Source organism: Rutidosis leptorrhynchoides, chromosome 4 (assembly GCF_046630445.1).
Source record: "Rutidosis leptorrhynchoides isolate AG116_Rl617_1_P2 chromosome 4, CSIRO_AGI_Rlap_v1, whole genome shotgun sequence".
Lineage (NCBI taxonomy): Eukaryota > Viridiplantae > Streptophyta > Magnoliopsida > Asterales > Asteraceae > Rutidosis > Rutidosis leptorrhynchoides.
The window spans coordinates 18,267,984-18,291,069 of NC_092336.1; the positions used below are offsets into that span (position 1 = coordinate 18,267,984).

General features: G+C 35.9%; 1 protein-coding gene across 3 annotated transcripts; it reads right to left on the reverse strand.

Moving 5' to 3' along the window:
• Nucleotides 1-10,544: 10,544 nt before the first annotated feature.
• On the reverse strand, nt 10,545-22,819 carry LOC139840173 (protein MICRORCHIDIA 6-like). Of its 3 annotated transcripts, XM_071830400.1 has the most exons (21): nt 22,673-22,819; nt 22,317-22,416; nt 18,937-19,114; nt 18,506-18,580; nt 18,357-18,391; nt 18,067-18,145; nt 17,659-17,748; nt 17,271-17,346; nt 17,013-17,091; nt 16,645-16,779; nt 16,362-16,460; nt 15,610-15,711; nt 15,384-15,515; nt 13,241-13,333; nt 12,815-12,866; nt 12,619-12,730; nt 12,282-12,532; nt 11,937-12,028; nt 11,663-11,724; nt 11,398-11,440; nt 10,545-10,860 (listed from the first exon to the last, which is right to left on the reverse strand). In XM_071830400.1, exons 3-21 carry the CDS (start codon nt 19,106-19,108, stop codon nt 10,756-10,758), a joined length of 1,884 nt encoding a protein of 627 aa, XP_071686501.1. In that variant the 5' UTR covers nt 19,109-19,114; nt 22,317-22,416; nt 22,673-22,819; the 3' UTR covers nt 10,545-10,755. The 3 variants fall into 3 exon arrangements, 1 of the variants encoding a protein (XP_071686501.1); XR_011757269.1 differs by lacking the exon at nt 11,937-12,028 and having other exon boundaries at nt 10,765-10,860; XR_011757268.1 differs by lacking the exons at nt 10,545-10,860; nt 11,398-11,440 and having other exon boundaries at nt 11,663-11,749; nt 11,797-12,028.
• Between the last annotated feature and the right edge of the window lie 267 nt (nt 22,820-23,086).

Below are 23,086 nucleotides of genomic sequence, written 5' to 3' on the forward strand. Positions count from 1 at the left end.
TGCAATGTCCTTTACAAATGCATTAGCAAAATTATTACTAACCGCATTAAGGATAGACTTGATGATATTATAAGCATTAATCAATTGGCCTTTGTCCCTGGTAGACGCATTGCAGACAACATACTGCTTGCTCAAGAGTTGATGAGGAACTATCATTTGCCTAAGGGTACGTCTCGTTGTGCTTTTAAAGTTGACATTCAAAAGGCGTACGATACAGTGAGCTGGGATTTCTTAGAATGCATTTTGTCTCGATTTGGGTTTCATCGGGTTATGATCAAATGGATTATGAAGTGTGCCTCCACGGTTTCTTTCTCGATTAATATCAATGGAGAGCTCCATGGTTTCTTTAAGGGCAAACGAGGTATGCGAAAGGGAGATCCTCTATCGCCATATTTATTTACCCTTGTAATGGAGGTTCTTAGTTGTAACGACCCGACCAAAACCGTTATTGACGGCGCCGTTAACTTAGGTCCCGTTGCGTGGTCGTAGTCCCTATATGAGACTCGTTTGACCAAAATTATGTCGCATTCATTTGAAAGGTACAAGACTTGCAAGTTTAGTTTACAAAACCGTTCGACAACAAGTCTAAGTTTACAAAAGTCATAAAGTATAAATGAAATAACTTGCGACATCATTAGTTTAAAAACACAGTTGCTATAAATAGCGTAAGTATGTAAACAAAAGTTTGAATCCAAAAGTGTTATCCCTAGCGTATGCATGCATGGTTGACTCCAATCAAGTAATCAAAGTGTGCGGAAGCATGTATCAAGTAGCCGAGTATGAGCCTGAGAAACATATAGAAAACTGTCAACGAAAAACGTTGGTGAAATCATAGGTGTATTAATAAAAGTTATATTTTGAACCACAAGATTTAGTATTTCCATAGATTGATCATCCAAAAGTTGCATTCCAAAAGTTGGTTCGCGAGCACCCAATTATCAAGACTTAACGTTTCCTTCCATAGAACCCCATCACAATAGTGTTAGAACATACACTGTTTCTCGAAAATATATTTCATCCGTAGACGGTAGCGAACCGTCCGTAATGAGGGTTTGTCAAACCCGTATGGCCACACAATATAAGTTCTCGCTTACACCCTGCAAGTGTAACTAATGATAATCGAATTGAGGATTTTTGTTCTAACTCGCTGTGGAATGTTTGTTTTCCTTGTACTTGTGTTCAAAGTATAAAAGTAAGTAGTACAAAATGTAACAAAGTATATGTTTCTCAGCCCACAATTTAAAAGTATAAAAAGTTGTTGAAAAGATGGGACTATGATCTCACCTCGAGTGCACGAGTATAAAAGTACTTCACAAAGTAAACGTGTGCATGATAGTTGTTTAGCCTTGACCTAAACAAATAAGTTGTATCAATTAACCGGTTACGACACAAGGTCGGGTGAAATGTGTTCAATTAGTCCTATGGCTCGTTACGACTCGAAAAGTATAGCATGTGAATCACGTTGTCAAGTTTCATGCAAGAATCAAGTATAAAAGAAAGGCTAGAACGATTGCATAAGTGTTTAGTTAAGTTTGACTAAAAGTCAAACTTGGTCAAAGTCAACGAAAAAGTCAACACGTTCGGGTTCGGTCCCGAACTATTTTTCTGAGGTTTTTATTCATGTATAAGCATGTTAGAACAAGTCTCATGTGAATCGGGGGTGCGTAGCATAGCAAACATTATTCGAAAATTGACAAAATTGGACAGCCCACTTTGGCGCGCCGCGCCATTACCTGTGCAGAGAAATTCTGGCAGTTTTCACACTCAAGCACGAATCCAACTTCAAATACCCATAAATCCTAAACCGTAAACATCTAGAACAAGTATCTTATATCGTTGGAAAGGTATTTTGACAAGGAATACAACTAACCACTTTTCATCAAGCAAAAACATTATTTACAATAACCGAAAACTCGTCAATTGATCAAGAAAGGTTTATTTTCAAAGTTTCAAGTTCGTAAAACGTATTTTATGATTCGGGAATCCAATTTACACATACGATATGCCGTTTCGAAGGTAATTAAGCATACATTGCATCTAAACACTTACTAACAACATTAACAAGCATTCAACGCATCAAAAGTTCATTTCAAAGTCTATCAAACCCTAGTCAAACATCCCAAAATCCTTAATCGGGTTTTTGAAGTTTTCTTAATCAACCTACACATCAAAATGTAGCTAATGATACTAGTAACACAATTAAAACATGAACTTTAACAATTAAACAACTTTTAATCATCCAAAATCAAAGATTAAGCTAACCCACTTCAAAAGTTCAAACTAGTTACTCAAATCAACAAATCGAGCAAACAAAACATATATTCATGCTAGACACGAGCCATAGACACTAACTAACACAATTTCAAGTCAAAAACACGAATTTATAGAAATCTAGAGTTTCTAGAAAGTTACCCAAACTCGGTGTAGTTAGTATCAAATCGTAGAGAATGATGAGAGGATCAAGAATATGTAGTCGGATTTGTTGTGAGCTTCCAAGATTGCATTTAGATGATGAATGAATGGAATGGGTTTATGTGTGTGTTCTTGAGATGGAGAGAAAAGAGATGAGGGAGATGATGGAATGAATGAATGGTGGAAAAATGGGTTGACTAGTTGACCTAGTCAACTAGTTTGCCCATTTGGCAACTCCGGTCCCTCGAGTTTCAAAGCGGGTGCAGAATTTAACCGATCGAATATTTTTAAAACGCAAGTTAACGAGAGATGTTGTAATCGAGTAACGGGATTATCAAGAACACTAGTTAACGAAGTGTACAAATATAGGTGACGAGAGATGTCATTAAAAAAAAGACGGTGTTAAAATAAATTTAACGGAAAAACGCGGGATGTTACATTATCCACACCTCAAAAGAAATTTCGTCCCGAAATTTAGTTGGAAGTAGTAGTTGTTGAATCTTCCTCGAGATCTTGTGTTGCCAATTTTACGAATGAGGGAGAAGTACGTTCTAGGGTATTTCAACGAACTTTGACGGTCGGGGTTTAACGTCGTCTTAGAGTTTGGGTTCACGATTCATGGTTTCAACCGGTCCTCCTAGGAATGAAGTTTATTGTCGATAGTAAGCTTATCGAAAAGGAATGACAAGTTCTTGTTTCGCAAAACACGTCTTTAAGTTGATACATCGAATGTAGGATAAACGAAGACTCGAAATGAGCCGGAAAATCTAAACGGCTAGCAACGGGTCTAAAACGCCCCAAGATTTCAAAAGGATTAAAATATCACGGATTTAGCTTTCTATGTTTCCCGAAACGGATTACACCTCCTCAAAGTGCGACTTTTAACGTGACGCGGTTTCTCATGGAATTCGAAAGGTTTACGTGTAACATCGGCATAGCTCCTGGTGATTACGAGTCGCGTTGGGTCTTGCTTGAATATGAATAAATCCTCTCGATTGCTCATGAATAAGCTCGGCCCCGGTGAATTGATCATCGTTTACTTTGTTCGACAAAAGAGAATGACGTTTCCGGTCACATGTGGTTTCAAAAGGTGTGACGTTAAGAATCGAATGATAACTATCGTGGTAAGAGATTCTGGTTAAAGGCAAGACTTTTCTCAAGTGGTTTGAAGTTGGTAACACAAATTCGTATTACGGTTTCCAAGGTTTGAATCGTATGTTTGTTCGGTCCGTCGGGTTTTGGATGGTACGCGGTACTCATGTCTAAACGTGGTCCCGAGGCTTTTTGTAAGGCACTCCGAAATCTAGAAGTGAAACGAGGATCTCGATCCGAAACAAAGTACATTCCGTAAGGTATATTTGAACAAGTTTGTTAGGACAAGTTTCTCAAGAAAAATTCGCGTCGCGGAAGATTTATCTGTTTCCAAAAACGTTTGTCGGAGCAAGTTCTCATCGGTTTCTGAAAACGTTCGTCGGGGCTATTCACCCTCGAGGCGAGTACTAGTATAACGTGAAGAGTCTATCTCTCCATTGAAAATTTAGAATCAAAGATTTACTTATACGGAAGTACGAGTGTAATACGAGAGAAGTTTCCACCTCGGTGTGAGCATAACAGGTATATTGTAGTTCGTTGATAAAACTGTGCGAGGACGAGATAGTATTCATGTATAACGTATGTTTGAAATTGAAAGAATTCGTCATTCATTCGGAAGCATAAATATGGTTCGACAACATTCGAAGGTGTGTCCCCGGTATGGTTGTTGTCAGTACTTTCAGAGTTTTCAGATGTCCAAACATGAATAGATGAAGTCATGTACATGGCAGATGGTGGTGATTAGGTTGATCGAGTCCAATCACCATCACGAGTCATTAGAACTTTGGTATGTCTTACCGTAATATAACCACGTTGATCGAGTGTCGTTATATTACGCTAACTCATACCTCCATTCCCACATCACTCCATAGATTCAAGTTCGTGTCATCGTGAAGACCTAAAATGAACAAAATGTAACGACGTCTCAAACGTGACTCGTATTAAATCGAAAGAATTTCTGCAACTCTAAGGAAGCGTTCCCCGAGGGAAGTGTATAAATGATTGTTCACGTCAATGCGGTTCGAGTCAGACAAAAATGTATTTAGGTATGAAAAGAGTAACGAGTCATGATAACGAGTAGTACGCAACCGTAGTGATAAATAGTGATGACGATACTCATCTAGAGTGGTGGTGGTAACTTTACAACACTCGTGGATAGTACGCTGAGACGGGGTGGATAACAACCAAGGAGTCAGAATTCCCGAACTAGAGTGACTAACGAAGTCGTGGTCATCCGTACGCGTATAAACCTTGAATTCACATATATTACCAAAAAGTGGCGGAATACGAGTTCGTATGATGAAGGTTGGGTACCATTAAAAAGTTTGCCTAAGAATGATTCAAGTATAATGCACAAGTATTCAAGTAAGTGCTATCTATAGCAAATGTATGTCAGAATGCAATGGCTAACTATCCGGTTGTAGTCTAGATTCACTAATGCGTCCTAACGACTCTATCAGACACATTAATGCATATCCTAGTTCCCTACAACCAACGCTCTGATACCACTTGTAACGACCCGACCAAAACCGTTATTGACGGCGCCGTTAACTTAAGTCCCGTTGCGTGGTCGTAGTCCCTATATGAGACTCGTTTGACCAAAATTATGTCGCATTCATTTGAAGGGTACAAGACTTGCAAGTTTAGTTTACAAAACCGTTCGACAACAAGTCTAAGTTTACAAAAGTCATAAAGTATAAATGAAATAACTTGCGACATCATTAGTTTAAAAACACAGTTGCTATAAATAGCGTAAGTATGTAAACAAAAGTTTGAATCCAAAAGTGCTATCCCTAGCGTATGCATGCATGGTTGACTCCAATCAAGTAATTAAAGTGTGCGGAAGCATGTATCAAGTAGCCGAGTATGAGCCTGAGAAACATATAGAAAACTGTCAACGAAAAACGTTGGTGAAATTATAGGTGTATTAATAAAAGTTATATTTTGAACCACAAGATTTAGTATTTTCATAGATTGATCATCCAAAAGTTGCATTCCAAAAGTTGGTTCGCGAGCACCCAATTATCAAGACTTAACGTTTCCTTCCATAGAACCCCATCACAATAGTGTTAGAACATACACTATTTCTCGAAAATATATTTCATCCGTAGACGGTAGCGAACCGTCCGTAATGAGGGTTTGTCAAACCCGTATGGCCACACAATATAAGTTCTCGCTTACACCCTGCAAGTGTAACTAATGATAATCGAATTGAGGATTTTTGTTCTAACTCGCTGTGGAATGTTTGTTTTCCTTGTACTTGTGTTCAAAGTATAAAAGTAAGTAGTACAAAATGTAACAAAGTATATGTTTCTCAGCCCACAATTTAAAAGTATAAAAAGTTGTTGAAAAGATGGGACTATGATCTCACCTCGAGTGCACGAGTATAAAAGTACTTCACAAAGTAAACGTGTGCATGATAGTTGTTTAGCCTTGACCTAAACAAATAAGTTGTATCAATTAACCGGTTACGACACAAGGTCGGGTGAAATGTGTTCAATTAGTCCTATGGCTCGTTACGACTCGAAAAGTATAGCATGTGAATCACGTTGTCAAGTTTCATGCAAGAATCAAGTATAAAAGAAAGACTAGAACGATTGCATAAGTGTTTAGTTAAGTTTGACTAAAAGTCAAACTTGGTCAAAGTCAACGAAAAAGTCAACACGTTCGGGTTCGGTCCCGAACTATTTTTCTGAGGTTTTTTATTCATGTATAAGCATGTTAGAACAAGTCTCATGTGAATCGGGGGTGCGTAGCATAGCAAACATTATTCGAAAATTGACAAAATTGGACAGCCCACTTTGGCGCGCCGCGCGGGTGTATGGCGCGCCGCGCCATTACCTGTGCAGAGAAATTCTGGCAGTTTTCACACTCAAGCACGAATCCAACTTCAAATACCCATAAATCCTAAACCGTAAACATCTAGAACAAGTATCTTATATCGTTGGAAAGGTATTTTGACAAGGAATACAACTAACTACTTTTCATCAAGCAAAAACATCATTTACAATAACCGAAAACTCGTCAATTGATCAAGAAAGGTTTATTTTCAAAGTTTCAAGTTCGTAAAACGTATTTTATGATTCGGGAATCCAATTTACACATACGATATGCCGTTTCGAAGGTAATTAAGCATACATTGCATCTAAACACTTACTAACAACATTAACAAGCATTCAACGCATCAAAAGTTCATTTCAAAGTCTATCAAACCCTAGTCAAACATCCCAAAATCCTTAATCGGGTTTTTGAAGTTTTCTTAATCAACCTACACATCAAAATGTAGCTAATGATACTAGTAACACAATTAAAACATGAACTTTAACAATTAAACAACTTTTAATCATCCAAAATCAAAGATTAAGCTAACCCACTTCAAAAGTTCAAACTAGTTACTCAAATCAACAAATCGAGCAAACAAAACATATATTCATGCTAGACACGAGCCATAGACACTAACTAACACAATTTCAAGTCAAAAACACGAATTTATAGAAATCTAGAGTTTTTAGAAAGTTACCCAAACTCGGTGTAGTTAGTATCAAATCGTAGAGAATGATGAGAGGATCAAGAATATGTAGTCGGATTTGTTGTGAGCTTCCAAGATTGAATTTAGATGATGAATGAATGGAATGGGTTTATGTGTGTGTTCTTGAGATGGAGAGAAAAGAGATGAGGGAGATGATGGAATGAATGAATGGTGGAAAAATGGGTTGACTAGTTGACCTAGTCAACTAGTTTGCCCATTTGGCAACTCCGGTCCCTCGAGTTTCAAAGCGGGTGCGGAATTTAACCGATCGAATATTTTTAAAACGCAAGTTAACGAGAGATGTTGTAATCAAGTAACGGGATTATCAAGAACACTAGTTAACGAAGTGTACAAATATAGGTGACGAGAGATGTCATTAAAAAAAAGACGGTGTTAAAATAAATTTAACGGAAAAACGCGGGATGTTACATTAGTATCATATTGGTTCGAAATGCTCATAATTCTGACAATTTCAGGTTCCATCCGAAATGTGAAGAACAGGAAATTATTAACTTGTGTTTTGCAGATGATCTTTTCATCTTCTCACATGGCGATATGGACTCTGTGAGTGTGATTAGTACGGCCTTGGAAGAATTTAAAAGCTGCTCTGGATTGGTTCCAAGCTTGCCTAAAAGCACTGTTTTTTTTGCAAATGTTTCTCAGGTTATTAAAGATCAGATTCTTGCAATGCTTCAGTTTGAAGAAGGCTCTTTACCTGTCAAGTATCTTGGTGTCCCTCTAATTTCGACTCGTCTCCATTATAAGGACTGTTTATTGGCAGTCTGTCTTAATGCTCCCGAGTGCCATTATTAAAGACATAGAAGCTTTGATGAGAGGCTTCTTATGGTGTCAAGGAGTGATGAAGAAAGGCAAAGCGAAAGTAAGATGGAACGAGGTTTGTCTCCCAAAAGTTGAAGGTGGTCTAGGCATAAAGAGATTGGGTGAATGGAATATTGCACTTATCTCATCCCACATATGGCGAATTCTCTCTCATAAAGAATCTCTTTGGGTTTCTTGGATCCACACATACAAACTTGCTGGTCGCAACTTCTAGGATATTGATGTCCCGACGAATGCTAGCTGGAGTTGGCGCAAAATATTGGGTATTCGGGAAAAGTTAAAGGGCCGTTTTTTTCATGTTATTCGAAATGGCCAAAATTCCTCTGCTTGGTATGATATTTATTGTGACATAGGGCCTTTGTCTTCATTTCTATCTTCACGCATGGTTTATCAAGCTGGTTTTAATATTGCAAATTCAGTTCGTGACATCACCCATAACAATGAATGGAATTGGCCTTCTGAATGGGTGATTCGTTTCCCTCAGTTAACGTCGATTGCTCCTCCTAATTTTTCAGACGATCTGGATATTGTCTTGTGGAAGGATAGTGTTGGTGACCTACGTGATTTCTCAGTTCACGTGGTCTGGGATTTTGTTCGTACTAGAGCTGTTGTTGCTCCATGGTATTCGGTTGTGTGGTATGCACAATGTATCCCCAAGCATGCTTTTGTCTTATGGCTCCTAATGGGTGAGAAACTTAAAACACAAGATAAGCTCAAACCTTGGGAGATAACTCGAGGTAGTCCTTTGGTGTGCTCGCTCTGCAACCAGGTCCCTGACACTCATGATCATTTGTTCTTTAATTGCCCTTTCTCTAAACAAGTATGGACTCAGGTTAAGCAACATATGGATTTCCCTATATTCAGCGATAGTTGGAAAGATTTCATGTTATTATTGAGCCCGTTTGCCGATCGAAATGTAGGAAGGATTGTGGTTGTGAAGCTGCTATATGCGGCTTCGATTTACATGCTGTGGCGGGAACGCAATAACAGATGTTTTAAGAGGAGGAAAAGATCGCATGACCAGGTCTATGATGATATCTACTCTACGGTTAGGCTGAAACTTATAAGCCGGAAGTGGAAGAGTTCGCCTCAGTCGTTACGACTGAAATCAGATTGGAAGATCTCTTAAGTGTGTACTACTTGTTTTTGTTTGAGCTCGTTGCTCTTGCTGGCTAGTTTTTATGTATTAGCTAGGTTGTTTGAGAGGCTATAGAGCTTTTTCTATAGTCGTTTTGTTCTTCATTGTAACAATACTTTATTCTTTTTTATAAGATTCATCGGGTGATCCCATTACCCAAAAAAAAACTTCTGATATAATAATGTATGGAATAGAAATCCATCACACTCTTCCAAACTAAACATCACATGTTGCAACACATTTACTCTTTCATTATCACTGATTTAAGCTACTAAAATAATATTCTATTGGGATTATCACCAAAAAGTCCATTTTTTTGAACTTGATTGCGTGAGAGCTCATAAAAAAAAAGTTTGACAATTTGCCCTCTCAAGTAGCAAGATGCCTCTTGCTCCCTTGCGCCTTGCGACCTTAGTCACACTTGAAGCAAGGAGCAAGGTGCTTCTTGCTCCCTTGCTCCCAGGTGGAAGCAAGGACGCAAGGTGCCTCTTGCTCTCTTGCTTCCACCTGGGAGCAAGGTGCCTCTTGCTCCCTTGCTCCCAGGTGGAAGCAAAGGAGCAAGATGCACCTTGCGTCCTTGCTTCCACCTGGGAGCAAAAGCAAGGACGCAAGGTGCATCTTGCTCCTTGCGTCCTTGCTTCCACCTGTGATGCGTCCTTGCTTCCACCTGGGAGCAAGGGAGCAAGATGCACCTTGCTTCCACCTGGGAGCAAGAGGCACCTTGCTCCTTGCTCTCAAGTGTGACTAAAGTCGCAAGGACGCAAGGCGCAAGGGAGCAAAAGGCATCTTGCTCCTTGCGAGGGCAAATTGTCAAACTTTTTTTTTATGGGCTCTCACGCAAACAAGTTCAAAAAATGGACTTTTTGGTGATAATCTGGCTAATAACCTAAATGCCTTTTTTTTAAACGGACTATTACAATTTGCCCTAAAAAACAAAACAATCAACATGCCCTCGCAAACCGTTTTTGCGAGTTTTCTACTTGAAAATCTGTTAGTTTTGCGAGTGAAAATTTGTCAAATACGCAAAGCTATTTGCGAGCTTGCGACTTGGGCCAAAGACAGGACACACAAGGTCGCAAACATTATCGTGAGTGACCACAGAAGGTCGAAACCTTTGAAATTTGAAAGGTCATATTTTTTAATCCAGTGCTCGGATTTGATTATTTTAACGTTTAGAACTGACTTTGACCGATCGTAATTGGTTATATAAATTTTTTATTTGCGTATAACCTCATAAATTTTTGATTTGCGTGATGGGTGAATCTGAACTTGTGGTTTAAACAGTTCTAAAGTTTACCAACATGATTTGTTAATGCATACAACCTCATATCATGAGTTGTTCAAAAAGTTTTGATTAAGTACTCCGGAGTAGCGGTTTTTGCAACCTTTGGTCAAGGGTTCTACTATGTTTGTTGAAGACAAATCTTTTCTTTTTTGTTGTTTTCCATCTAAAATTTAGTCAAATGACATAGCCACATAGCCATGCAAACTATTGTTTTTCTTATTTTCCCGTATCGCATTCTGCCTAACGGCTACAACAACATATGGAGCTTAAATTACAGTTTGCTTACATCTGGTCTTTGACATTAATAAAGCAGGTTGTAATAATGAAAGATTCTGATAATTTTATTGTAGCTACTGGAACCAGGTTAGGCTTTGGGTGTTTGACGGCCGAAACTAAAAATTATATTACAATGTAAACGTTTACAAAGAAAACGGATTCTCTTATACTTAACTAAGCACATCAGAAAGTTGCTTCCAACTTCACTTTCTCCAGGTATTGCAACTCGGCCAGCAGACGAGCATACTCCGCTTGGGCTTGGTTTAGTTCCCAATTAAGGTGTGTCACCTGCCAATAATGCATGATTACACCAAAACTTAACAAATACAAAGTATTATTTATACAGGTCGGGCTGGACATGCAAATACTGTGATGTTTGTTGTTTTCGTAAATTTATACAATAATAATTCATGTTTTACACATGTTACATACAATAATAATTCATGTTTTACACATGTTACATAATACAGAAGTACAATGATTAAGTTTTATGAAATAAAACAACAAAAATACTTTCAAAAGCTTTTTTACCATTTAATAACATGTATTTAATAAGAATACACACGGTCTAATTCTCTAGGGTGTCTATAACTTGAGAAATTTCAGGCTTTGATGAAAGGATTACAGTTAAATTTGAAAAGCTTTTTAATAAGATTTCTAACATAATAAAAAGCTATGGTTGGGGATGCTTTTATGCTCCGTATTATTTTACCCATTTCACCTGTTGACCCAATTTTGAACTGTTTGCCCATTAACAGGTCAATTTTGCCACCAGTACTTGGCCTGATGAGATATTAAGCCTATAAAATAAAAGACTTAGGGTACCTTAAGTTTTAGTTGTTCCTCTAAGTTATTGAACTCTGATAATCTGAAATAAAGAATAATGAGACTATTAGACAAAATCACAATTGCATTATCGTGCTTAAATCACAGTCAATGTAAAATATAGCTGTGATTTTTCTTGATTACTCCGTATTTATATCGAATAAAAAAAAAGGCATATAAATAGCTAGGGTAATTAAGATACCTAAAATAAGAAAAAACAGTAAATGGAAATCAAATGCATGCAGGATATGTTATGAGTACTCACCGGGCACGAAGCATTCGGTTTTCTTGAATTGCATTTGTCGCGTCATGACTAACCGAACCAGGCTACAAAAGAATAATATAACGTATAAAAACCTCTTAACAAAATTTAATGAGTTATAATTCAAATCTTCGAATAAACGATTATGGAGATAGTATGCATTAAACATAGATTTTTGGTCACTTTTAACCTGTCCCTCTTTATAGTACATTTCTGATTTCGTCTCCACTGCTAATATTACAAATTACAAAGCCAATTAATTTAAATGATGTATTACCGGAATTGATACTCTATTAGGATTAACCTCCATTCGAGCCTCTGAATCGAACATTGCAGGTTGACCACTTGGTTTTCTCTTCAGGTTTGACCCTTTTTATAGAAAAACAAAAGGCAGAATAGACAGGTATAAAAAAAAAAGGTTTTAGTGTCTAAGAAAATTTGATAACTTTATTCAAAGTTCTATTGTATGTATAAAACTTCCAACACTTGTATACCGGTCATGTGATATCAGATTGAACATATGATGCATACAATAGACTTTTGAGTGAAGACTGAGCATACGAAACCTATTATGACAATCATCAACAAAACATACTTTTTTTTATTTAACTCCATTTATTACCTTCGGGGAAACCTCTAGACATGTTTGGCTCTACTGGTGTTGGTAAGGATTTTGACTCATAAGCCGCCTTGCTATTTATGACGGTTATCATCGGTGGTTTTCTCGTTGTATGACCGGCATTGGAGTTTCTTCTAAAAGGAACGGGTTGTTCCGTACCATGCTGATGAATAAAATTAGAAGCACCCGGGGCGGCCGACGGGGGTCGAGGTTTTTTGAATATATAATACCCGAGCAGTCCACAATGGTAATCCCTACAAATATTGGATCTTTAGCTTCGTCATTTGATACTATGTTTTCAAAATTTTGTGGTTTTGGCATATGAAAAGAATCGATTTACCAATACTCCCATGTCATTTCTTTCAAGCGGTGAACTAGTTTTTGGTAAATAGAAGTTTTCTCAAAATCTTGCTTGTCATGAGTAGGCTCGATAAAATTTGCTTCAAGAATACCTGCAATTAGCCTTTGTGTAATTAGACACCAACTAAATTTCATTAGGCACCCCGACCGAGAGCATCTAGATACGGAGTACTTACCAACTACACCTCTTCCTCTGCTTCTAGAAAAGCTAACCATGGGACAAAATGGCTGTATAAACACATCTTAAGAAAAAGTTAAATATATATATATTAACGTGCTGAAAAAAGGTTAAAAGTTTTCCAATCATAGAACTGTAACACCTGTATTGACATAAAAAAAAAACTTTTATGAACTTATTTGACACACTTATATCTTACAAAAAAATCAGAATGTTTAGATATATATTCCAATCGCATGCAGCCCAACCCAAACCAAAACAAACCCATTTGAACCATGTCAAACTGGATTGACTAGCCCATATTGCCACCTCTGATTAAATTATTTATTCCAAAAAGTGCTTTTCGAGTTCAGAGTAGCTCTTATTAACTTGAAATCAATACACGTTAAGATTTTTATGTAAAGAACGTGGAGGCAGTGATCACCAGTATTAACCGATTTTTGTGGTAGACGTTAAAACCATGGACATTAACAAGTGGAGCCTCCTTGATAAAACCTATCGTAGTAATCACTGAACCCTGAAGTGATGAAATTAAATATCAAGTCAGTATGTTCGTTTACAACTTCAAAATCTCTTTTTCTATATATATAAAGCAATGTTAATGGCACTAAAAGTTAACCAACTTTAGTTTAATTTTAATTTGAGGGCATCTTCTGGGAACCCACCAGATAGAAACCCTCAAAAGTGGTGGAAAAAACCATGTTAACATTTTCTAATCTTGAAATGTAAGCACACTAATTGTGTGGAACATGAGTGTGATCATGTGACATGATTTTAACCCACGTACCAACACACAAGAAACGTAACTTATTCTTCTAACTTGATAATTTCTTCCATTGACCCATTTGTGTGAGCTTGGTCGACCTGTTGTGAGTTACCCTTGTCAAGATGCTAACAAAGCTCTAACCGGTCTTTAGTACGTACTAGAAACCGTTTTTCTACTAGACTACTAAACCCGGTTTCTTTATGGGGTCTCTAAAATGTGTTTTTTGTAGTAGTGAATTATCTATAAAATATAATGCAACACGTTCGTATTATTGTTTTCTTTCTACAGCCATTAACATTAATATGATACTGCTAGCCACTCTCTTGGTTAAGGAACGAGAAGGTTTTTCCGAAGATTGTCGATATTTTCTAAAACGGAGAGCAAAAACTACGAGAAAATCCTCGATGCTGTAGATGACTTCTCCAGATTTTAGATATATAATCATCCATTACATGACGGGCTGAATGAACTTGCTAGTATAAATCCTTGTATATGGATTTTCATAAATATACTTGTTTTTAAAATTATTGTAATAATAATTATAATTATAATTATAATTACTGTAATAATAATAATAATAATAATAGTTTTTATCAAATATCTTATGTTGTATACCACTTTTCAATTTACAGGCATTGCAAATCCCACTTTACGTCCTTAGCTTAAAAACGAGGAAAAGAGAGTCAATAAGATATATTCGTTGAGGATGACCACAAAAATGTGAAGTTCGCACAAGATGGTCCGGATGAGAACATCGCCGATCTCTTCAAACTAACTATATCCCGAAGACATAGAAAAAAAGATGAAAGTGATTTCGCGTGGACGATTTCTGAAATATGAGGACGGGAAAGCACCTTCAACTTGAATTTTGACGTCTTAGGGATTTAAAGAGTTTAAAGTGACCAAGGTGTCCTCATCCGGACCATTTGTGAAAACTTCACAGTATTATAGTCATCTTGACTTTTTTCTTCTTCACTTTTAAAGAGTGAAGTGGGAGTTGTAATGTCTCTTAAATGAAAAGCCATATACATCATAAGATATTTGATAAAAACAATTATTATTAGTACAATAAATTAGAAAACGAGTATTTTTCATGAAAACCCATAAATAAAGATTTATACTAGGAAGTTCATTCAGTCCCGCCATGTAATCGATAATTGCAGATGTAAAATATGGACTGTCCAACAAGTCGTCTACAACATCGAAGACTTTGTCGTAGTTTTCTACTCCCTATTTTTAAAAATATCAATAGTAACCTTCTCGTTCCTAAAACAAAATGGTAGTTAGCAGTATCATATTAATGGACGTAGAAAAAAAACAAAAATAGAGAAGTATTGGACTATATATTATACGGAGTGGATAATAGATAATTCACTGCTACAAAAACACATTAGAGACCCCATATAGAAACCAATTTCAGTAGTCGAATATGAAAATGGTTTCTAGTACATAATAAAGGCGAGATATTTAGAGCTTTGATAGCATTTTGGCATGAGGAACTCACAAGTCAAAACAGGTCAACCCAAGTCGCACAAATGGGTCAATGGAAGTAGTTATCAAGCTAGAAATTAGAAGAATAAGTTATGTTTCATGTGTGTTGGTATGTGGGTTAAATGATGTCCCATGATCATACTCATGTTCCATACAATCATTAGTGCATCAAACAAGCATATTTGCATTTTCATAGTTTGGAGACTTTTTGTAGCGGTGAAATCTAGAAATTGTACGAAAGTTGGTTACGTTTTATGCCTACCAAACATTTATGTGTTCTAATAAATGTAAGCACATGAGTTAACTTAACCTCGGCGGGTTTATACATGATGTATTCTGTGTACTTCAAGTCTGTAGCAACATTACGATAGATGACATTTTTCCCGCGCAATAAAATAGCAAAAGTTTCAGGTAGTTTTAAGTACAAAATGGATAAGTATGCCTGAAAGAGATAGCATGCAGCCATCTTGTAAGAGTGTACGGATGAAAAATTGAACACATAAAAACATCAAATTGTGGTATATAAAGTAACTTACACGGAGAGAATAACGGAGCCGGTTGGCAAGATGTTTTTCACTTTCTGCTTGACGAGAACTATCTGTCATTTTCCCAATTGGATCCCGAGTAATACGAATATCCTGAAGTAAATAATGCCATGAGACATCTTAGTATCGTACCATATAATATCCACCTATATGATAAATGAATAATAAACATGGAGGCCACCAAATTTGGTAAATTGACAAAAACACACATGATTAGTACTATGACCAATAATTATTCATAGGATGTCAACTATATCATTCATTTAAAGATGCATATTAACCATACTAAAAGCGATTAGAGATGAAACTTCTTATTCACATTACGATACTTTAATACAAGTGAGAGTGTGCTTGTAAATATACAAACTTTTGAACATTTGGCCACAACTGGTACAAGAGAAAACGAGTATATACTTGAACTTTTGAACATTTGGCCACAACTGGTACAAGAGAAAACGAGTATATACTTTATGGGAGGGGAGGTGATCCTCACACGCCACTTTTTGATCCATCTACACCTAATTACATATTATACCCTTAATTCTACTTAGAATAATAATATAAGTTCAACTCCCTAGATTAATTCTAGGGGTATAATTGTGAGTTTATGAGACAAAAGTGTAGATGGATCAAAAAGTGGTGTGTGAGGAGGATCACCTCCCATACTTTATTGTCTTATAAAGTTTCTGTAACAGATGAGTGGACTAAATGAAAAGTTTGAAACTTTGAGCAAACATCAGTACCTCGGGGTCTGACTCAAAATCAAGCTCCATATTCCTGTCCTCATCAAGCCATAGATTGTAAACAATAACTTTCGTGCCATGATAACCAACATCTTCAAACTACATCTTACAAAAAAACTTTGTTATGTTCCAATATTATGTAATTTGACTTCTTACGTCGTTTGGGTTGTCTATAAAAAACTAAAAGAAGTTTGATCTTCAAAAAGATAATAATATCCTCTCAATCAAAATAGTGATACATGTCTCACGTTTAAAAAAAAAAAAAGTATGGAGCAAGACATACTTGTTTAAATAGTTCCTCTTCTGTTGAGAATGGGGACCATTGCAACAACATACGCATATTCAAATTAGAGTTATCGCTACCTTCTGACTGTATGGCATCAAAAGATTCCGTAACAAAGTTGAACTCATAGCATACCTGTAGTTTTCAAGAGAACAATTTACATTATACGTTAAGATTAAATCTGAAAGATTTGAGTTACGTATTATCTCTAGCAGGTCAACCAAAACTTAAAACCAAAAAAGTCAAACTGTTTTAAGAGTGCCCAAAATGTATCTTAAAAAAGACATTGAAATAGAACAGAACCCACTCATATGTGAATGGGTCGATATTGCAACCTCTAATTTAGGCCAGCGTATAAAGAGTCTTACCATGGGAACTACTATTCTGTTATAGCATTCTCGAGTCAAAAATGTATATGATAAAAGGCCAATGCTTTGGGTCATTTTTCTGTTCACAAGAAAGGAGAATATACATGAAGAAAACAAAACACTAAAGTAAAACAATAAACATGATTTGAAAATAAGCTTCAAATTCTACACAAAGCACTCTAAATAAACCTAAGAAACATTATCAAACTAATCGCTATTTGAATATGCGTTACAGTAAAACAAGAATAAAAATAAAACCTGTTAGTAATGTTGCGGCTGAAAACTATGACATCAGCTCCAAGCCTCATGGAACTGGTCTTAAAGCCATTTCCATCTAAACATCCACAAGTCAAAAAAATCACATTGACTAAACATGTAAAGATAAAAGGTGGCAAGATGATAGGCCAGGTAAGTTGGGTAACGAAACAAAATAAACTCAGGTTCAAACGAGTCATAGATGAGTCTGGGTTGAAACAGAATGGGTTAGGTTGACCCGAAAACCCCTTTTCTGTTCACTTCTATAATTTATATATAACTAGTCTGTTAGCATTTAACAATGGGTACAAAAAAAAAAAAAAAAAAAAAAAAAAAAAAAAAAAAACTTTAATACGTTAGTAATCATATTATATAGAAGCAATGAACATACATTTTCCAATCGCTGATAGTGACGACTTATCAGAAAATCCAAAACTCAGGCAGCGGCGCATTGCTTCGGGATTCATCCCGCTTCCATCATCTAGTTCAAATGAGCAATGTCATGTCACAACATTCTCTTGAAGAACTAATTATATCAAAATTCATACTTTTTATTATTTTACTGTATGCATTGAACTAAAGAAGTTCTATGGTGCATAAAACTTTGAAAAACTTGCAAGTGTGTGTATCTTACCTCCTATAACATACAATAGAAAGTTTTGGGAGGTTTAATACATACATTAGAAATTTTATTTAGTTCAATACACACAATATCAACAACAATAAAATTGGATCTGGGTGTAATTGTTTTTATGAATAAAAAGTAACATGCCATTTTGTAGGGTAAAAGATATGCTACCTTGAATTAACAATGCCGCAGTCCCATTTCTTGGGTTTATAGTTTTATCTATATTTACAAAAGTAGCCCCACTTTGTATCTGCACAATAATGAAGCAAATATAGGAATATTCATTTTTTTCTAAACAATAATTGTCTAAAAAGCAACATTCACTTGATACATAAAAAGATAAGTGCCATAAAAAATGTATTGAACTTCACTTAATTCACCTACGCTACAGAGTGAATATAAATAGTAATATAATATTAACTCAAATAAAAATGTGGGGTAATCAGCAGAGGTTATCTTACCTCGTCAACGGCATTGTCAATAAGTTCTGCTACAGCTGCAAAGAATACGTATGCGTTCAACTTGTGTTGTATGTTGTGGAAAAACTACGATACGACAATACATACTATTATAAAAAATAGAGATAAAGATGGAATGAAGCTAAACATACCACCAAAAGCCCATTTGTGAGAAGTAGCATTAGAGTGAAGGAATCTTGGGTGTATATGTAGATAACTTGAACCAGCTGTAAATCACATAAACAAATAATTAGGGGGAAAAAAAAAAAATTCAAGAAAAAGAAAACCAATATTATATTATACAAGCCACTGAAAGACACTAAGCGAATAATAGCTAAAACAGTAATGGGTTAAAAAAAGATAGAAGGTCACGCATATTGTATTTATAATGCAGCTTCCTAAATCGATTATAGATTATAAATGTGGTAACACATAGTTTGGTAAAAATATTTATTGCTTTAAATATTTTGTAAGTATGGAAAAAATGTATTTAATATATTCAACCCAACCCACTTTTGACCCATTACCCAACCAGGAGACCCTCTCATTTGCCACATCCAGATAACATAAGACTTGAGCGTACATTGAGTTGTGGATTTAGGAGTAAGTTCATCATTATAAACTCCAGCTTTCCAAAATTGCCTAACTATAGGCGCTGCACAAATGGGTGATGTTGAACAAAAGTTTGCATCATCAAGTGACTGTTTTTGATCCAACACGTTGGTCCCACTAGAGATCCAATTCGCATCTGACATTCTACCCTGAGAAACAATAGTATTGGGGTTTAGTTAAAATTATATCAAACAGCATTAACATCCATGTAGGTAGGAACACTATATATGTGCAATTGTGCATCCATATTATTACATTGACTGCAATGGGCATTCAGACATTACAAAGTTAGTTAGCATCTAAAAAAAGATTTTAGCAGAAAATTAAAAAGCTTTGGTTGAGCCCGTAAAAAGTTCCATTCATAATATAATAACATTATTCGAACGGAATTCAAAAATCGACCATATCACCAAAATGACTTAACTCGGAGAGTTATGTAATCTCCAACAAAATTAATTACACAAACACTTTGGATCAATAGTTAAATCACACACTTTGAATCTATACTCAGATAAAACACTTTAAATCAATAATCAAATCAAATTAAGTATTACATTTAATTTCTCTTAATCTCAATTTACACATTTATAAGGTTGTTTCATGATGAAAACGATATTGTTACCAAATTTGACTATGGAAATAATGCAAGTGAGCATGTTGTTAATGGCAATAGCATTGTTGCTTATTATACTAATTGACTCTAAAAACTGCAAATCAAACAAAACACTCCAAGTGATTCCTCTAAATTTTGAAGTTGATATACATAGTTTTTGGTGATCCAAATGTAACTAACAACGAAGTAAAGGTTGATAACGTCAGTGTGTTCTTTAAATTAAAATCTAAAAGAAAACAAATGGTATGATAGTGTTGTCGAGATAAAAAGAAAAAAACAAAAGTTAAATGATTTCCTTTTGAAGCATTCCATATTTGAAAGGAAGATTTTGGAAGAGAAGTCTGAAATGTATCAAGACTTCAGTTCTCTATCATCTTGTTCCTACCCTTTCAGTCCTTAACCTTGCATTCTCAAATTTTTTTAAAGGTCTTGTGCCATTTGACCTCAAATCTATCTTACTTTCAATCCATCGTTGTCCAACCTATAACAAAATGTTAGACCGGCTGACACAACCAAATTGGTTGGGAAAAGGAAAGCACAGCGCCAAGCACTCGCGCTCCCAAAAGCGGAGACCAAAGAACCGCCGGGTTATCGAGGACACGTCTCAAGAGGAGTTCGGCGCCTTTAAGTTTACCACCCTACCCCACTAATGGACTATGAGGTGGAGAGGTGAACGGGAACCAACCGAAAACCTGAACCGCTTCATACTCGATTAATTAGGGTTGGGCATGGATGGAACCAGTAAAAAGTGCAAATCGAGTAAGCGAACATGGGAAATGGACCAGAGCGCAACGACTATGACTCGTGTCGGAGGACTTTTAAGTGTAAGCTACCACTCAAGGACCTGCAACTTTCGAAGGGCCACCAACCACTCGAATCACTGTAGCAAATGCTCCCTTTACTTGATAGTGCTTATTCTCTTTCAATCAACAAAATGAGAGGTGGGGGAGAAAGAAAAGAAGGAAAACGAAATGATAACAAAGCAAAAGAAGAAATAAATCATTCTTGAGTTTTTATTTGAGCGAGAAGGAAAGGAGATGAATGGAATGGAATGGAAATGATACGTTGGATGTATTATGCGTTGAGTCCTTTGCGTCCAAAATTGGATGGATTACAAAGGAAAGAAAAACATGTATGTCTAGAATAACTAATATAACCCTAACAAAGTCCCACATAAATCTACTGCATGCATCCCTCATTTTACTTCTTTTTTCTTTTTCTTTAACCATCACAAGATAGCCCAGTGGTTGGAGCCCTAAAATCTTTGAAAGAGGTATTCTTATGGTTGTCAATAAAGGGTAGGAAACATTGAGGTAGTAATCTTGTTGATGGGTTGCGTATAGTAGAGTATGAGATTGGATTACTCGCCCTCCCAAGTAACCCGGAAAGGAAAAGACCTTATAACTTTTTTATTTGATGTAAACTAGGGGCAATAAAACTTTTAGTCCATGAGTCTTGGGAATTACTTAGACTACACTAAAGTTGAATCAAAAGGGAGTAAAGGTGGCCAAGGATAAGACGGAAGCATTTGTATTTGATAAGGAGTGTTTCTATTATAAATATCTTTTAATTTTGAATTTCTGGTGGTTTTTTGTTCCTTATAGATGAGTTGTATCCAAATAACTATTTAAGTTTTTTATACTTTATTATTGACGTGAATAAGCCATGGGCTTTTTGTTTGGTTCTTGTGTACAAATAACTTGTTTGACTTTTGAAAAGTTGTAAGGTTTTCCCTGTTCGGGTTACCCGGGAAGGGCGAGTAATCCGACCCCATACTCTAGTGTACGCAGCCCATCAGGAATACTCCCTGGCTGTTTCCAACCCTTCCCTGGCCACCCCAAGAATTGAACCTGAGACCACTTTTGACTTGATTTTATTACTTCGATTAATTAAAATAAAGTTACAAACATCTGTAGGCTTTTGTGTCATATGAGTTCTTATTTATATTTAAGTGTGTTCTTGTTTGGCCAACAATCTGATTCCGCCATGATTTGATATCGGAACCTGGCTTTGATATCAAATAATGACGAAATCGGATTGTTTGTCAAACAAAAAACACACTTAGATATAATTAAGAACTCACACAACACAAAAGCCTACGATTGTTTGTAACTTTATTTTATTGACCAATATAATAAAATCAAGTTAAAAGCCAAACAAGTTGTTTGTACGCAATAACCAAATAAAAAGCTTATGGCTTTCTTTTTATTCATGTCAATAATAAAGTCCAAAAACACTAAGCTAGCTAATGAATACATCTCATTTATAAAGAAAATAACACAACCTAGAAATTCAAAATTAAAAGATAAACATAATAGAAACACTCCTTATCAACTACAAATACTTTCATCTTATCCTTGACTCACTTTACTCCCTTTTTATTCAATTTCAGCGTAGCCCAAGTAATTCCCTAGAGTCGTGGGCTGCAAGTTTTGTCGATGCAAATCTACATCATTATCTTCGCCAAGTTAGTTATTTCTCTTTCCTTACTTTTACTATCTTCACTAATTTCCTTACAAGAGGGGAACTGTTCAAACCACACTAACAACACATCTTAGGATGGCTAGAAAAAGATATACGAGATAACCCGATTAGAGCCCATACATATACGCACACTCCCCGTAACCTAAATAGACAAAACTATAGAAGGACAAGTAAAAATAATAAAAACCGGATAGCTGAATCAATGTTCTAAAGTTTCCATTAAATTATTAATGTAGCTTATTTAAAATGCTTACTTTCACCTTCAAGTCAAAATGAGTTTAACCAAAGGGCTTCAGGCCTAGCGGTATTGGTTGTGAGTTCGGGTCCGATCATGGACAAAAAGGAGTGTGTTTGCTGTTCCAAAAAAAAAAAAAAAAAAAATAGAGTCAAAATGAGCTTAATTTGAATCTAAAATTTATTATACAAGCTTTACTGATAACATTACTTAAAAACCACATAAAAATAAATTGTTATAACCGTTGAATTTAATTAACTCAACAAAAAATTAATCTCTTTTGGTCTATCTACGCTCCAGGGACGGAGCAAAACAATTTAACATGAAAACAATTGAAATTACGAACGATATTGACGAAATCGAGCAATATAATACCAGTTTCTTTCCGGACTCGCTAATAGAAGCTAAATCAAACACAATTCAATAAGAAAGGGTGGAAATTTAGGGTTTTTGCGATCGCCGATAATTAATTATAATTCGTTTCTTTGTAAACAGGGTACGAATTCAGTGAACATGTAAAAGTGGAATGTGTAGGTGATTGAATTTTCTCCGGTGGTGAGGTATCGGTCTGCGGCGGCGAGTTATCACCGGCGGGAAAGAGAGTAAAGGTTGTTGGAATGTAGCTAAAATAGAGTGAGTGACTGTGGCCGAGTGTTTGACCGTTTGGGGCATGTGCATTTGCCAGTAAATAACCAGATATAAATTTAATGATAAAATATAAATAAAAATTTAATGATTCGATTTAAATAGTTTAAGGAGTACTTGTTAAAATAAAATAGGAATAATATG

What these genes read in the sequence shown, in the direction of transcription:
- LOC139840173 (XM_071830400.1), bottom strand. Translation starts at nt 19,108, where the DNA reads ATGTCAGATGCGAATTGGATCTCTAGTGGGACCAACGTGTTGGATCAA. An exon ending in TCATGTATAAACCCGCCGAG is followed by an intron (nt 13,334 to 15,383) that starts GTTAAGTTAACT and finishes TCATCACTTCAG; the next exon opens with GGTTCAGTGATTACTACGAT. An exon ending in GTCTAGAGGTTTCCCCGAAG is followed by an intron (nt 12,029 to 12,281) that starts GTAATAAATGGA and finishes TTCTATAAAAAG; the next exon opens with GGTCAAACCTGAAGAGAAAA.